At 31.7% G+C, this 17,790-nt stretch overlaps 2 protein-coding genes across 2 annotated transcripts; both read left to right on the top strand.

Moving 5' to 3' along the window:
• Positions 1-4,318: 4,318 nt before the first annotated feature.
• On the top strand, positions 4,319-8,468 carry LOC100261115 (uncharacterized). The gene is made up of 3 exons (XM_019219174.2): positions 4,319-4,544; positions 4,622-4,770; positions 4,985-8,468. The coding sequence occupies exons 1-3, from the start codon at positions 4,410-4,412 to the stop codon at positions 5,025-5,027; spliced, it is 327 nt and encodes a 108-aa protein (XP_019074719.1). The 5' UTR covers positions 4,319-4,409; the 3' UTR covers positions 5,028-8,468.
• Positions 8,469-12,042: 3,574 nt separating this feature from the next.
• On the top strand, positions 12,043-15,332 carry LOC100266322 (cytokinin riboside 5'-monophosphate phosphoribohydrolase LOG8). Its single transcript, XM_002278269.4, has 7 exons — positions 12,043-12,432; positions 13,260-13,357; positions 13,470-13,500; positions 13,925-14,024; positions 14,118-14,188; positions 14,444-14,587; positions 15,063-15,332. The coding sequence occupies exons 1-7, from the start codon at positions 12,316-12,318 to the stop codon at positions 15,153-15,155; spliced, it is 654 nt and encodes a 217-aa protein (XP_002278305.1). The 5' UTR covers positions 12,043-12,315; the 3' UTR covers positions 15,156-15,332.
• The last annotated feature ends 2,458 nt before the right edge of the window (positions 15,333-17,790 follow it).

Genomic DNA, 17,790 nt, shown 5'->3' with positions numbered 1-17,790 from the left:
TTTTTTATTTCACTAATTATTTTCAAATAAACTTTAAATTTTTTAATTTCAAAATGAAGTTTTTTTTTTTTTACTTGATTCAAAATAAAAGTTAAGATTAAATGGGGCTTAATAAGGTCAAGTATTAAATTGCTTATTTTTTAAATATTATATTATCATTAAGTATTAAAAAGTAAAAAGAAAAATCAATAAGTTCACAATAATTATGGTAGTTTATTTTTAGTATTTAGAAAAAGTTAAATATTTTAATTTTTGTTATTCAGTCAAAAAGTTTAAGAAATAAATAATAATTAAAAAATGATTGAAAAAAAAAACTAAAGTTTGAAAGAAAATTATTTTTAATGAAAAGTTAAAAAACCAGGTTTGAACTAAAATTTTTAAATTTTATACCATAATGGTACTTTTCAGAATAAAAATACAAGGTTTTAAATGAAATTTAAGAGCACCATTTGAAAATTTTAAATTTTAACCGAAATGGTACTTTTCAAAATAAAAATACAAAATTTAAGTATATCACTTATTTAGGTAGGTTTAGGCCTTGATCTGCCTAAATATGATTCATTAGAAATTTAGGCTTTGTTTTGGAAAAGTTTAATAGAAATTTTATACACATATCAATGATTTATTAAAAGAATTTTTGTTCAATAAAAATTTTAACATAGTAGTCCAAATTAGAATAGGTTTGTTTTTTAAAACAATTCTGAAAAATAATTTTTGAAAACAATTAAAATTATTCTCTAATTTTTGTAAAATAAAAGCCTATTTGAAAACCTAAAATATTTTTAATATGACTTTAATATTTTTAAATATATTTTAAAAATAAATTTATATTCAATATTTTATTTTAAATCATTCCACCTATTTGTATAATTATTTTTAAAAATCATGAAAACAAGTGAAAATAATATAAAACAACTAAAATATGTTATTTAAAAATACTCTGATTTTTTATTCTAAATAATAAAAAAATTATTCTAAAAAACAGTTCCAAACCAGTAAATAATTTTTTTTTAATTTATCAAAAAAGAAAATAGTTTTCACATTTACGTATTTACCCTTCAAATATAAAACTTTCAACCCAAAAACTTATATTTTAAGGTGGTTGTTGATAAGAGGGTGATATGATATTTGAAGGTAGAGATTCATACTTCTTTTTTTTTTTTTTTTTTTTGGAGAAGATATGGAATGATACTATTTAAGATAAGGGCTAACATATTTTAAAGGAATTATTATTATATTTTGTGGTTGAGGTTGCTTCCTCATGAATTGGAGAATAATATTTTCTTTTTGAGAAATTTAATGATGATTTGTAAGTTCTAGATTGATACCTTGAAAGGTTGACACCAAATGGGAACTCATTCCTCTTAAGAAAAAGATAAGAACAGGTATTTTCCTGAGGTGTAGAATCATTTTTATATCTTAGAATCATATATTATAAGGTGAGGTAGGACCATATTTTCCACATCATTGAATACTGTCTCCTTCAATTTAAGGACAAAATACTTCAAATTCATTAGAAAATACAATAAATTTTCTTTGACCAGATCTTTAATGGTACAAATGGGCATATGTTATAATTTTTATTTTTATTTTTGTATATTTAATAATGTTTCTTTTTTTTTTAATGTATATTTTAATTTTTATTTATTTTTTCTTAAATCCCTTTATTTAAAGATACAAATTTTTGGCTTTGATTAAAAGTTGGTAAGATGCCAAATAGGATATGAATATCTATAGCTAAAGTGATTTCATGCTATTCACATGGGCAGCTGAAACCAGTCCTTGAAAGTGGTGTTTGCCTAATCTCTATTGGGATTCAGTGAGTGATGGGTAACTTAATAACTTAATTTAAATTATTAAGTGAATTAAGTATGTTTGGTGAAGTAATTTAATGATCTGACTAAAAGTAAAAAATAATGTTGAGTAATAAGTAAAAATAATTAATTTATTCATAAATTTTTATTTTTATTTTACATTTTTATCCCCATTTGCCTTAATTACCTTCATGATTTCTTTTACTGTTTTAGGATCTTCATTGTTACTTAATCTTATTTACCCTAATTATAATTTATGAAGATAAATATGTTAATTTAATGATTTAAAATAAATTTTAAGTTAATTTTATCAAACAATTTTAATACTTAAAATAAGAATTAAATAATAAGTTTTAAGTCAACAACTTAAATATAATTTAATTTAAAGTTAACTTAAATAATAAATATTAAATTTTATCAAACACCTTAAGTCCAAACGGGATCCTAAACTAGTGGGTTTGACCCATTTGGTGTAGGGCTTCAACCCAAACCCATCTATGAACCCATTTTTTAAATATTGTGTTTGAAAATTAAATCTAGAAAGTTAAAGTTAAATTTAAAGGCAAAATCATAATTTTTAAGGGAATATCTTAGTAATATTAAAGTTTTATTAAAATAGATTTTTATCATAAACAATATTTTTTTTATAACTTTCATATTAAGTTGTTTAAATAAGATTACCCAACCAAGTATAGAAACCTTGAAAAAAACTTTTGATTATAAACTTTTGACTGAAAAATGCAAGTTTAGCTTAACTTTGAAAAAGTTGAAAACGTAAGTTTCTATTTGGTAACTATTTTAAAAAATTGTTGTATAATATTTTGTAAAATAAAAGTAAAATTTAAAATATTTTTAACCTATTTTCAACAAAGTAATTAAAAAATATTATCTAAAAATACTTCATTTTATATTCTTAAGAATATAAAGTAAAAAATAGTTTTTAATTATCAAAAATATTTTTTTTTATGAATAACAGAAAACTATTATTGAAAATAGTTGTCAAAAAGCACTAAGTTTTTTAGAAAAATAATTTTTGATTCAATTAAAATTTGAAAAAAAAAAAAAAAAACATTCTTACCTCTAATATAAAATTTTAAAAATAAGGGCTATTAATAAGAAATGAGTTTTGGTCTCATCATGCATCCTAAAAACAGGATCAGAGTGGAGCAGAAAACGGCCATTTTCATTCTGCAATCATCCTAAAATTAAATTTCATGGCTTGAAAGTAAGCAGCAAAAACCCCATGGATGACACAGAGATAATCGATTGAACACCCACATTTTCTTCTGTTTTCTTTATTTTCCTTCTCATTTTCCCGTTTAGCAAGGAACTGCTTCGGGGTCAATGAAAGAATTCGTCCGGGAAACCGGCAAAGATCTGGGTCCCCTCGGCTGGTAGGTCTCAATCTTCTGTCCCTTGCCATCATTTACATGTTCATCATCATTGGGAACCCTACATCTTTCTCCTAGTAGAATCGTCTTCGTCCAAATGGAATCCGGCTGCTTCGATCTCTCTCTCCTCCCCTGCATTCTCTGCTCCTTCGTAAACGGCAGGTGTTTCGCCACCGAGAAGCTTCTCGGCAGATTTATGCTCCCACTCACCAAAAACCCTCCTCCCCTGTTCTGCGAAACCGATACTGATCTTGGCATATGGGTCAGACCCATCTCGTTTACTTGCCGTATTGGAGGCAGAGGCAGCGGCAGCGGCTCCGGCTCCGGCTCCAGGCTCTGAGTCTTCTCCGGTCGACTCCCACCTTCCCCTTCCATCTCTGTTCCGGTTGGAGATGGTTCTACTGGCACAGAAACTGCCGCCGTGGCTGGTGGTGGGCTCCCTGTTTGAAGGATTTTCGTTGTTTGACTTACAGAAGATGATTCAGACGGTGATGGGGTGGGTTTTTTCCGGAATCTTGTGCCACAGAGAGCTGCAACAATGGCGATTGTTGCAGCAATCCAGGCAGCGAGAAGGGAGATGGAGAGGGCAGGGTGGATCAGATGGGTCTCTGCTGTGGGAACTCTTCTTGCCATAGCTTCATATACAAGATTTAATTCTCCTCCCCCTTCCTGGGATTTTGGCTTTTGCAGCTTTCTAACTTGAAAAATCTATTGCCAAAAAGCTGTTTTGAGGAAATGTTTCTTGGAGAATGGATATGTTTTGGGAGTTTTGGGGGGTTTGGATATGTGTTTTCTGAAAGCACCCAAAAACAGATTTTTGCTTGAATTGAGGAATGAAATGAAGGAAACAGAGGTGAAGAGGCAGATGCAAATTTTGACAGCAATTAGCATTCCTATTTTGGGAAAGCCCTTCTGTTGGCAGTTAATTCAGTTACCCATTTGGTTTGTGGGGGTATGCTTGTCCTTTTGAAAAACCCTTTTGATACATTAGCCTACTTTTGGGCCATCTTGTTTAATGTGGGCTGGATATGGGCCTCGACAAAATGAACTGGACTGTAAGAGGCCCATTTGAACCACCAACTTGGCTAAAAGTCATGCTCGGGGTAAGTAAAAATTAAAAGACCGATAAACCCGATTCAACTCAAATTTATATATATATTTGCAGGCACACCAAGTGTTTGAGGAAACGCCTGTGAGAAAGAATATGATGGGCGGTGTGCCGCAGCCACTCAGGGCCTTGGGTGCTGCAACTGCTATCATATCCGGCGGAATGTTAGCTCTCTCTCTCGCTTCCTCTCTCACCATGCGAACGCTTCGAGCAGCTGCCGACGCTAAACGCGTAAGAGATGCCTCTTTCTCTCTGTGTACACACATATAATTTTGATGGGGTTGTCTGATTTTTTGGCATTTCTGCAGAAAAAGGTTGCATTGCCTTGTGGAGTTTGTAGAGGAAAAGGCTATTACATATGCAAGCTATGCAAGGGAAACTCCACAATCGAATGGTCTCCTCTGTATGACCCTGTTGTTATAAACCCTTGTGTTTGCCCTACTTGTGATGGAAACAGGTTGGAGTTGCATTTGCTTTGAAAAAATTCTCTTTTGTTTTCAGTTTGATTGCTCTGAAAATTTAGGAATCCAACTTTTGATTCTTAACCAACCTTTTTGATTCTTTTTTCCTATTTTGCAAAGCATATCTTGTCATAGTTTTCTTTTCTTTTCTTCTCTTCTTTTTATTTTTTTTCAGGTATAAAGAATTGATGGTTTCCCATGGTATTGCAGGGTACAAAAATGTCTCAACTGTTTGGGAAAGGGCTATAATTGACTTGTAAGACGTGAATCATATTATTTGTAAGTTTCTGTGTTCCATTCTATTTGCTAATTCCTTTTTCTGCCTATTGGACTCATGCACTTTTTAATTGATGGAATATATATATATATATATATATATATATATATATATATATATATATAGCATAGCTAGCTATTAGTAAGAAAGATGTGTCTTGCTTCTCCCAAGTTATGTTAGCCAGAAGTTTTTGAATTCATTATCATGTCTAGCTTGTATTCGGAGTTCCTACTACTCCTGCTACTCCCAAGTTATGTTAGCCAGAAGTTTTTGAATTCATTATCATGTCTAGCTTGTATTTGGAGTTCCTACTACTCCTGCTGCTCCCTCAAAATTTTCTTGGAAATAAATGCTGATTGTGTGAAGATTCTGTGTCTCCCTACCTAAGCTAAAAGTAACGAGTTTGACTAAAATGAAATTTATTGGATGAGAAATCTATACCTAAGAGAAAACCTTGAAACTAGAATCTTTACTTAAAAACGATTATAATAAAATGAACAAACATGGATCTACACCATTGACATAAAGAAGTTGAAGTCTGAAGCTGATTGCAAATTTTAAAATGTGCAATTAAACTGCATGAATGGAATAGGGTATAGCATATTATGTTAGCCAAAGCAGTAGCCAAATCAAAAAGGGGAACAAGAAGAAATAAGGAATTATTCTGGCAGCTAGCATTGAGTCCATAAACTAGTTTACAAACAATGGTATTGGTTGTGGTTACTGAGCTTCTACCGCTGAGAGTGTTACACGATTCAAGTAGTGTTTTGGCTGTTCCATTTGTGAATCAGTGTCTTGAACACTAATTAGAGTATGAAAGTTTGGCTGCTTTTGAGTAGGTAAAATTGTGTTCTTTCATTGCTAAGAATTGAAACAACATCTGACATGGTCAGCCATTCCTCTGCACTTCCTTGGATGCATCAGAGACCCACCTGAACACATAGTGTGAGCTCACTCATCAAACCTGAAGTATCCATCAACTCCATGCTTTGGCCATCTTTCCATAGATCCCAAGCCTTGACATGCCAGTAAAACATATTCACAACCCTGGCCTACAGTAATACTTGCATATCCTAACAAGTTCGAGTGCAGTCTGCTTGAGAAAAGGCTACATTTCACCTGCCACTCACAATCTCAAGCATGCATTATGTTCCTAGGTTGTGCTTGGAGAAGTAGCAATCACTTGCTGTGTGTTGTTTGATAGGCAAAAGAAATAGTGATCACTCCCAATGTCCCAACAACCCTTTTTGTGTTTTGCTTTAGATTCATTCTCTCCAAATGTTCTTGCCAAGCCAAAATCTGATATTTTGGAGTACATGTAATTATCGAACAATATGTTGCTGGTTTTTAGATCCCAATGAATAGAAGACCTAGAGTAATTGTGAAGATAAAAGAAGACCTCGAGCAATTCCTTCAATGATGTGAAAGCGATTTTCCCAATCTAGTTGTGTTTTCTGGGTCATATCTGTATCAGTTATATATTCAAATTGCTTGAAATTAGACAAACCCGAGGGGTAGCTCAATTGGTCCGGCCTTCCTAATGGTCACCAATTCGAATCCCCTCAAGGTCATTGGAGGTTTATCGATCGTTAATTTTAGGGTCTCATGGGATTAGTCGAGGTGCGCGTAAGCTAACCCGAACATCCACGGTTATTAAAAAAAAAAAAAGTTGAAATTAGACAACAAATTAAAAAGTAAAAAACAATTATGCATACACCAACTGAAATCCAAGCTTTTGTTTGGCATGTAGTCATAAATCAACATTTTTCTTTTCAACGAATGCAACTACCCAAAAGCCTGACTAGAAACAAACGTCATTTTTAGGTCATGTGGTGCCTAAAAATGGATTCATCCAGATTAATTGAAATGCGTGTAATGTAAGGCAAGGCGACACCTCGATGAATATAATAAACATAAAATTTTCATGATAAGTAACTCTCAAATTGAGTGGCCCACGTGTCAAACCGACAAACAGGGTCCACCATATCTTGATGAGGTGTCATCCATGTGCTGACTTTTCTCCCAACCCACTCTCTTTTCCAGCGGGTCCCACTCATGACGTGTTCCGCTAAGCTCATTGGTCGGCGACCAAAAAGACCATACGGGATCACCTTCTGTTCTTTTCAGGTGAGGTTCAGCGGTCCACGTGTCTCGCCAGACCCCAGGCAACACAAGTTTTAAATAATAAAAAAGAGTTGTCAATGTACACGTGTCCTAGACTTTACTTAACTAATAAAAAATTCAAAATTTTAATATTGATTAATTTCAACTAATAGAAAATGGAAAAATTAATCAATTAGCATACATATTTTAATTAATTTCAGTTTTTCAATAATTAAAGAATTATAATAAAACATTATATCTGCATGGAAGCAAATTTGTGAAACTTAGATAATATCAGAAAATTTTTAAAACATTTTTCTTTTTCAATTCTAAATTTATAATTTCTTATATTTTATATATGATTTATTTTTTATTTTTTTATTTATTGAGAGGAGTATTTGTTTCCATCACAAAAATATATTTTTTCTTAATTACATTACAATTTTTTAAATTATCCCAAAATATCTCATAAAAGAAAAACACCAAAAGGTACGTTGATATCAATTAAACACCAAAAGGTACGTTGATATCAATTAATAATATAAGCGGATGCATGTGGTAGAATGTAATTTCACAATCACTGTCTCCACGTGGCTGGAGCAATCGTTGAAATATTTATTAACGGTATCATTTTTGTATTATTATTTTATTATATTCCTTGCAGATAAATAAGTAATTATAAATAAATAAACAAGCTGAGTGGTAAAACCGTAATTAGAAGCAATGTGGAGCCCAAGAGGCAAGGGCTTTAGCTTCACTCTCTGTCTCGTCGGAGGAGGCCCCATTGATCGAAGAAACTCGAGCTCGTCTGCAGCTTCAATGCCCAATTCCAGACGCGTCCGCCCTTCCGTTTAGCTTAGCTAGGGCGGCGGCCATAATGGTGTCATTTCCATCGACCAAGGTATCGGATTCTTGAAACTTGGGTCTAAGATCTCAGAGCTCTGCCTCAATACCCGCTCCTTCTCTCTCAAATAACGCCTTCCTGAGTCGGATCCTGTTCACGGTTACACCGACAATCTCATTTTGATCTCCACCGAAGACGACGGTAGTTCCATGGTCGATGAGTGGAGGATAAGATCGAATTGTACGGACAGCAAACAAGATTGCAGATTTTCGTTTGGAGTGAAAATGGGTACGTTAACGCGAATCTCCCTGTGAATTGTATTGAAAGCATAATTGATAATGCCTGTGGAAAAAAAAGGGTTTGGTGTGAAACGCGTTTCAATTTCGAAATTGTTTTGGACTCCAGTTTGATACTAAGGAAATCAACAATCCGGCGACTGTTGGGGCCGGAATCCGGCCAGAGTGAATTAATTTTATTCTTACAATTAAATATTTGAAGTTAGACAATGCTTTGGATCAAAATGTTTGATGTCAATTTTTCTACCATGGAAAACAACTATTTAAAAAAAAAATTAATATTTACATTTGGAAATAAATTATTATTAAAAAATTGTTGTAACTACTTAACTTCAATAATATACTTTTGTAAAAAAAAAAGTCATATAATAACTACAAAGCTAAATTTATAAAAAGAAATTATTTTTAGACTTAATGGTGTTTTTTTTTTTTTTTTTACTTAAGTTTAAATAAAACTTTAATACTTAATAAATTTTTTAAATATTTTATTTTTATTAAGCATTAAAAAGTAAAAAAAAATTAATATATATATTTTTTATTTAAAAATAAATAAATATTTTAACTTTTTCTATTCAACAAAAAAAATTTACAATAAACATACAAAAAGTAGAAAAAATAAATTACCTAAAGTCTCAATAAAAAATTAAAAAAACAAACACCCACCTAAGTTTGTTTTTTCCATTGTCAAATGGGTAAATTAAATTCAACATTTATTATTTTAGCATTTATAATTCGGTATTAAATTTTTGTAGTGCTTGATTTCCAATTTTATCAAACATTACCTAGATGAAAAAATAATTAAAAGTGTGTGTGATAGTGAAAAAAAAAAAAATTTGTAGTTCACACTTTTTATTTATGTTAATAAACACTCCTCAAAAGCTATTTAATTTATTTAGTAGGATGGACTTTGGCTAATCACTTATGACAAAATATATGGTAAGTGAATTTTAAAATTTTATAAATTTTTTATTCTATATTTATCATTTTTTTATAAAAAAAAATTGTTATAAATAATTTTATACTAACATGTGTATTTTTTGAATCAAAATTTTTATTATTAGTTCTTCATGTAAAAAATTAAAATAATTAAAAAAATTATTTAGTTTGTATATGAAAATTATATTAAATCAACTCTTATTTTTTAATTGATTTACGTTGAAATTGAATTTCTTTTTAAATAAATTCCTATGTTTTCAGCTATTTATCATTAAAACTCTACTTGATTCATTTATAAAAAGGATTTTCAAATAAGCTATAATTAATTCATTTATGGAAACTAATTTTTTCATTAAAGGGTTGGTGAAAAAACTGAAAATTATAATTATATTGAAAAAATTGAAGAATATATATATATATATATATATATATATATATATATATATATATATATATATTAAATGATTTTGATAAAAGGAATAAAAATGTTGATGGAACAAATTAAGTAATACATTATTTAATATGACATTTACTTTGTAATTTATTTTCACTGTTTTTTTTATTATAGAATAGTTAAAAAAATATTGTATTTATTATTTAAAAGTTTGAAGAAAATAAATTAGAAAAAAAAAGGAAAGAAACCGGTGGATAGAACATTTTTAATTGATATCAATGAAAATTTTGAGAAAAATTAAATTAAATTTTTAATAAAAGCAATTTCCCTAACTTTTCTTATTTATTTGTTTAGGAAAATATATAAAAAAAAATCATAACACTTTCAATCTTTTTTTTTTCTCTCTCTCTCATTCTCCATTTTATCTAAATAAAGAAAATTTTAAAAGCAAAATAAATAATTCTCTATCATCATCATCATTGTTATTTATGAGATAATTTTAGGATAAAGTTAAATTATGTTTAATCAAATCTCGTTAATTAAAATAAAAATATAGTAATATGAGTAATTGATTTATGATAATTATACTGATTTTTTAAAATTAAAAATTGAGTTACTTTTAAAATAAAGTTTTTACTATATAAAATAAAGTTAGAATTATAAATAAGAACTTTATTCAATTTATCATTCAAAAGCGGATTTTTTTTTCAAATATTAAATTATTGATACTTTATTGATTTGCTAGATCTACCATAATAAATTATAAATAAAAAGAATTTATTTGAAATAAAAGTAAAAATTAAAAAGGTGATAACTATAAAAAAAACAAATTTATTTCAATATTTATTTAGAGGTGTAATTTGAGTTGATCGGTGAATCTAATATGATGTTTGGATTGACTTGGACAAGTGTTTTCAATACTCGAATTGAGTTTAAATTTTCTCAACCCAAACTCAATTTGAGTTGGGTTGAAGTAAGGTTCAAATAATAAAAGTTTAATCTAAACTTCATCTAATATTTTTTAATGTTTATTATCTTGGATGATAATATTTATTTTCTTAGATTTTTAAAAATATCAAATTATAATTATATAATATATTTTTTCATTTTTTTAAGAAAGATATATAAGTTTTTTTTATTGTTATCTAGAAATTTTATTTTATTTAATATTTAAATTTTGGTATAAATATATTAAAAAATTTAAAAATCATTATGGATGAGTTTTGAATCATATAATCCAATTAACTTAAGTTTAACTCGATCAACCAAGTTCAATTTATTCAACTCGAGTTTAACTTAACCAACTCAAATTTAATATGAGTTTTAAAAAAATAAAGTTAAATTGAGATTGAGTTTAGCACCTTGGGTTAGAAGTTAGATTGAGTTAAGTTCGAGCTAATTGTTTCTTAATTCTGATTGGGTTTGACTTAGTCATCAACCTATCTAATCCACTCAAGTTGTAATTCTTTTTTTTTTTATCTAACTTAATAACAACAAATTTATTACTCATTGATTTTTTTTTTTAAATATTGGATTATTGATATTTTAGAATTTGATTTCTAAAGTTATGGCTAAGGAGAAAACTGAAAGTTTATATCACGATAAAAAATGTACATAATATTGAAACAACATATTAAATTATGAAAACAATTTAAAAAAATGTAAATGTGACCAAAACACTTACATTTTGTTTTAAAAAAACCTACAAAATTTTTCTATATTTTTCTATTTCCTTAAAGAAAAAAATTTAAAATACCTTGAGGTTCATGTGACCAAAACACACTAAGAAGGTTTTTTTTTTTTTTTTAAATATATATGGAAGGCCAAAACTCCATACCTTGGAACCTTCACCGGTTCTTTTTGTAGCGTTCCATATGGTTAAGACAAAAAGAAAGTTTATCAGAGGCAATAAAAAAGAAAAAAAAAGAAGAAAAAGAAAAAGGAGTGGACACCTGTTGGGCATCTGAAGATTCATCATTTTCTTTTCTTTGCAGTGGTGCCCTGTCATTTTACATATTTGGAATCATCCCATTTTCAAGTACTTTCCATTTTTGCTCTTTACCTACTCTACCCTCTCCTAATCCAGTTATAATCATACCATACTCTTAAGTACAAGTTCTTCAACAACCCCGTCAATTGAAATCTTATAGCAAATATCATTGGTTTTTTTTTTTTTTTTTCCATTCACCTGTGTTATTATTTTTTTTCCAAAAACTCCACAAGTGTGGAACTGTGGAAGCCATTTGAGGCTTTTTTTGGTTTCTTTTCTTACAGCTTAGTCTCTCCACTCTACGATTTGTTCAAAAAAAAAAAAAATGGAAATAAAAAAAACAGTGGAAAATTTCAAGAGAATAAAAAATTACCATTGATTGAATAGTTAATTAATTTTAATAATATTAAAAGCCGACAGAGAGACGTTGGATTAGAAAGGAAATGGAGCATGTGGGCTTCATGTCTTTCTCTACAAGGGCCTTCCTCTGATTTCTTCATTTCTAATGCTTGACTCATCAAATTCAATATAGACCCAGATGCTCTTTCACGCAACTGGTTCTGCTTATCACTTCTCTGCTTTTGATTTTTCAATGAAAGATTGAGTATTAGTGAGTGAAAGTAAAGGTTGTATATATAGGTTTTTGATTGTTTTGCATGGTTTGAGATTGAAATTGGATTGAGAAGATTTACGAGTTGTGAATGGAAGAAAAAAGCAACACAAGAAGCAAATTCAAGAGGGTTTGTGTGTTCTGTGGGAGCAACTCTGGTAATAGGAAAGTTTTCAGTGATGCTGCTCTGGAATTGGGAAATGAACTGGTTTGTTCGTTTGTCTCGTTACAACTTCTTTCTGAATCTTTCTTTGATTAAGACAAGTGTGCTTTTCCAAGCTTTGGTTTTTGTTCTCAAAAAGGGCCTTTTTGACGATTCTACTGTTTTTTTTTTAGGAGTTGAAATGGGTTTTTGACGAATTCAAGTGGGCGTCTTCTGTTTGTTAATGGGACGTTTTTGTTTTTGGTGCCAAAACATGAATTTTTGTATGATTTTGTAGTCATTTGAAGGAGCTGTGAAATGGGTGTTTGATGAATTGAACTGGGTTTCTTTTGCTTGATGAAATGCCACCATCGCTGGGCTTTGGTTCTGTAAACATGATCTTTTTGATGATTTTGTGTTCATTTTATGGAGCTTTGCAATGGGTGTTTGATGTGTCGAACTCTGTCCTGTTTGCTAATGGAATAGGTTTTAGTTTCTGGGCTTGGAACATGATTTTTATTTTTTTATTTTTTTTATTTTATGATTCCGTGTTTATTTTGATGAGCTTGACATTTTGTATGATGAATTGAACTCAGTTTTGACTAAATGGGACAGGTCTTGGATTATCGTTCTTGGTTTATTTTGATGATTTATTGAACTGGATTTCCTCTGTTTTGGCATAATGTGACTATTCTGGGGTTTTGGGTTTTGCTCTAAAAAACCACTGAGCTTTTGTTTTGTATTTTATCGACTATGGGATGGATGGTTTGGTGCATCTAACTCGGTTTCTTCGATGATTCCATCCGAAGATAGGCCTGTTGTTGGGTTTTCCATGCTTCTGTATTACTGTTCTATGAGTTTTCATTTTAAGTTTTTATGGGTGTGGGTTGCAGGTAAAGAGAAAGATAAACTTAGTCTATGGAGGGGGAAGTGTTGGATTAATGGGTTTGATTTCCCAGACGGTGTATGATGGAGATTGCCATGTTCTTGGGTAAACTAAGGAACATTTCTTCAAACTTGTCAACTTTCATCGATGTAAAGCTAAACATTTCTGGTTTAGATTATATCATTTTGCTAACATATGGGTTGCTCTTTATGTGCAGTGTCATTCCAAGAGCCCTCATGCCTCTTGAGGTAACCATGTTCTCAATCCAATTATCTCTCCCTTATTCAATAAGCTTTACATATGATGCTTCCTTTGGTATGTTTTCAAAGAGCAGTTTCCAAGCACTATCAAAATCTTAGAACTAACATTCTGCTAACTGGAGTTATTATTGTTTGAGAGCAATTTGATAATGGCATTTACTCTTTAACTGTCTAGGGTCTTCAATGTTCGAAATAGATAGGGACAACAGTTCGTATTTTTATTGGATATTTAAGTTTTGTGTCAGAATTCTAATGATTATTGAGGTAGATTTGAGGAAAAATATAGCTTCTGGCTACTCTAAATGTTGGTTCTAGTTCCCTATGATGGAAAGTACTTCAATCTTGTGAGCAGCTTGGAGCATGTGAACAATGGACTACTAATATATTGTTAACATGGGTAAAATGGTGACAGATATCTGGCCAAACTGTTGGAGAAGTAAGAATTGTGTCGGACATGCATGAGCGGAAAGCTGAAATGGCTCAAGAAGCTGATGCTTTTATTGCTCTTCCTGGTAACTACCTTGGACATTATATTCCTTAAAGACAAAAGTAGATCATCTTCTATATACTCAGGATACTATTGTTTGAGTTTCAAATTGTTGTAGGAGGATATGGAACCATGGAAGAGCTGCTGGAGATGATTACATGGTCGCAACTGGGAATTCATAAAAAACCAGTAATCCGTCGATCTCTTATACTTTTTTTTCCTTGTAAAATAAAGAGAGAGAGAGAGAGAGAGAGAGAGAGAGAGAGAGAGAAGCTTACATCCTAGCATAAGAATGATCTTTTTGCGTCATATATTGCAATTCATGTAAGCTCAGAGTGGCATTGTATAGATCAAAAATGCAAAATCCTGTTAGAGTGGCAATTTCATGAGAGAATATTGGATGAGGTGAACAATAATATCTTAATTAGGCATTACTCTACACAGGTTGGTCTGCTAAATGTTGATGGGTACTACAACTTTTTGCTTGCATTATTTGACAACGGTGTCAAAGAAGGCTTCATCAAGCCAGGTGCTCGGCATATAGTTGTCTCTGCTCCAACAGCCAAAGAACTTCTAGTAAAGATGGAGGTATTGCCCCAACCTAACCAGTGCTTATTTACTTATTTAGTTTTTTAGTTGTGCTTAATTTATTCAAAATTGAAGAAAGATTAGAAAAGAGACATGAAGGGGAAGATTGGGTTCAAATGACAAGTGTTTTATAAAAAGAATTTCTATTAAAATGACAGATTTTGAAAGGAAAAAAAAGTAATAACATAAGAAAATTTATGTATAGGAATCTTATCATGCCTGGACATGATCCCTTCGATCCATTGTCATGAGAGAACACCAAGAATCAAAGAACATTTCTTTTAACATCCATTTTTTGGTCTCGTTGTGCTATGATTAGCAAATAGAAGTTTGCAAAGCCGCTACGCATGGAAACAGTTCTAATTGCAGGATTTTAGAAAATTATGTTCCAATTATGCTGGGGACACAAGACAATCAGAGACAAACCAATATGTGATATTTCTAACATCTTCTGTCTTTTGGTTGAATTTTGCAGCAATACACTCCGGCCCATGAGCATGTTGCTTCTCATGAAAGCTGGCAGATGGAGCAACAGGGCGAGTATCCAAAGTCGCAAAATCCACAGTGAAATTCATTTTGGGTGGTAGGTCTCTCTCCTAAAATTGGAACCTGATGTGATTCATCATCATTCTAAGTTGTGTACAAGAATCTATTCATATTGGACCACTTATCGTGCATTGCTATTTACATTTTTCCTTCATTGTGATTTGAATTATAGTAGAATCATCCTTGCTGTTCCACAACACACTTTGGATTATAGTAGAAAGGTCAATTGACACTATTTCGAAGTCATATCAGTTTATTACCACTTATAAAAGGACAAGAATACTTTGAGATTAAGAGAGTAAACAGTTTTAGGGAGAATCTTGGAGTGCGAAATGAGAAGGCCCCGCTCGGCAGTAGCTCAATTATCCACTTTCAGTGGACGGGATGACTGGGACTACCGTCGGTTTGGTGGTAAATTCATTGATGCAGGACTACATAGAGTTTGTGGTAAATCTCTAGTATTAGACAACTCAAAAGTGATTTCAGTGAGAAATCTATGTGGCCCCATGCAAAGATAAATGATAGAGAATCATAATTTTTGAGTAAATTACTATATTAAACTTTTTTTTTCCCTAGTTTCTGAGCCATATTCGTTTTGGAGTGTTTTTTTGTTGTTTTAGTGCTGGTGGGGTTCGGCATGGTAAGGATGTGGATACAAAAGGAAAATGTAGGTTAACAGGGATTTGATTCCACTACCTTTCACAAATGGTGCAGCAAACGTAGCATTTGCTCCCAGTGAAAGCGATCATTTGGAGGTTCAAAGAGACGGTTTCTTGGAAGCCAAACACCCCCAAGTGCTCTTTCTTGCCATGAAATTTTAGGATGCTGAAAATCAACATCCCATAACACGTTTGTACAAGTTTCTAAGCATGGTAGTCTTTTAAGTAAATTTAGCTTAGAGATGGTGGCTGTATACTGCATACCTTACATCTTCCTACCTTATAAGCTAGGGAGAGTAGCAAAATTCAATATAGAAAATCTATCAAAACATAAACTAAACCAGAAATTAGTTGATTATATACATTTGAAAGGGACCTTGATGTTGAAGGGTATAACGACCGTTCCTAATTCCTATAGTGATCAACAGTTAGGTACTTGGCTTGATTGAAGATTCTGTTACAAAGAATATGAAACTACAAAGAACAAACCAAAGTCAAATGATAGAATAAATCTCAATGATCTTATTAGGATGTTGAGGCCTTTAGAATGTTTGGGTAACCTTATTTGTCTACTGCTGACTGCAAATATTTTCACCTTTTGTTATGGAATTCTCAAAGGAAACACATTGCACCTTTTAGGAGTTTCCAAAGATATAGAATTGAAGTTTGAAGATTCTTTCACTTTAGAAACCATTTTTCCTTTAAGTTGATTCTTTCTTGCTTCCCTCAAAGAGTGTGAAGAAAAAAGCATTGGTGATTTGGTTTTTTTAACCTTTACATTAGGTGTAAACAGTCACCAGTAGCAGGGTAGTACTACTGAAAATCAGTTTGTCCAGAATCTTAGGAGCCCAACTGATCTGTCACTAATGAAAAATTCTGTTCATGTGCCTAACTTTTAAGAGATAAGGTTGGCCTTATTTGAATATAGTTGGCATTGTATGAGTGGGACAACTGCAAATCACATGGTATTCTCTGGGGATTACCCACTGAGGGTCCTATTACATAGGGCAAACTGTCCCAGCGATGAACCACACTTAACCAAACACTGTATGAAGGGGACAGTGATGTCATTTTGACCAAAATAGGGGAAAAGGGTGGAATCAAATAAAGTGGGATTCTTTTCTAGCCAGGGTTTTGCTTCAGACCCCATTAATTTCCAATTTTTTTTTTTTTTTTAAATGGGCATGTGAAATTATAAACATGTCCTTGTCCTACATCTCCCCCACTTTCTTCCCCATCTCCACTTCAATTTTTGGGGTTACTCTGGCTGCCCTGCCCTCCACCTCCTAGCCCTCAATCTCCAAAAAGGGTGGAGAAGAAGAAAATGGGATGAACAATAGAGAGAAAGTGAGTAAAGAACATGGGTTAGGGTTAAGGTGGGAGGAAGGAAACGATGACATTCTCCCAATTTCATATGCTATTTTTATTAAAAGAAATAAAAGAAAAAAATATGGGATCTAAAAGAAAACCATGAGCCCATAAAAAAACTGTTTTTTTTTTTTTTTAATATATATTCAGAAAGTGGCATGAATGCCCCTTCATGCCACAATGTGGACCATTGAGATTGGTCACATCATGAATTCCATGATGCCTTTGAGATTCTCAAGATTAGGTGTGTGTTCTATTTTCTGGAGTTTTCAATCGATGTCTAAGTTGTGGTGGACCTCTGCCCTCTGGTCTGGTTATTTCATGAACAATAAGAAAAAGGTGGAGTTGGGTGTTGCCTCTGTTCATGGGGTGGGGGTCCCCTCCTCTCATTTTCCTCATCCTAAATTCCTAGATGGGTTGCTGCAACAACTAAAAAGCCAGCACCTGTTTACCAGACAGACCATGAATTGATTGAAGAGGAATTTCAATCCTATAAGATGTGTGTGTGGGGGGTCCCTCCTTTATTAACTTTCTAAACTCAGAATCAGGTATTGTTTCTCCAGACATTTGTCTCTGTCATTGTTGTCCTTATCACTGACTACCATTTTGCTTGGTATTAGTTTGGAAATA

This window comes from Vitis vinifera, chromosome 4 (assembly GCF_030704535.1).
Source record: "Vitis vinifera cultivar Pinot Noir 40024 chromosome 4, ASM3070453v1".
Lineage (NCBI taxonomy): Eukaryota > Viridiplantae > Streptophyta > Magnoliopsida > Vitales > Vitaceae > Vitis > Vitis vinifera.
This window is presented reverse-complemented; position numbering and strand designations above follow the sequence as displayed.

Bases quoted from the DNA above. Each gene is read 5' to 3' on its own strand.
- LOC100261115 (XM_019219174.2), top strand. From the start codon at position 4,410: ATGATGGGCGGTGTGCCGCAGCCACTCAGGGCCTTGGGTGCTGCAACT. The intron at 4,545-4,621 runs GTAAGAGATGCC...GCATTTCTGCAG, and splicing joins CAGCTGCCGACGCTAAACGC to AAAAAGGTTGCATTGCCTTG. The intron at 4,771-4,984 runs GTTGGAGTTGCA...ATGGTATTGCAG, and splicing joins CCTACTTGTGATGGAAACAG to GGTACAAAAATGTCTCAACT.
- LOC100266322 (XM_002278269.4), top strand. From the start codon at position 12,316: ATGGAAGAAAAAAGCAACACAAGAAGCAAATTCAAGAGGGTTTGTGTG. The intron at 13,358-13,469 runs GTAAACTAAGGA...CTTTATGTGCAG, and splicing joins GGAGATTGCCATGTTCTTGG to TGTCATTCCAAGAGCCCTCA. The intron at 14,025-14,117 runs GTAACTACCTTG...AAATTGTTGTAG, and splicing joins TGCTTTTATTGCTCTTCCTG to GAGGATATGGAACCATGGAA.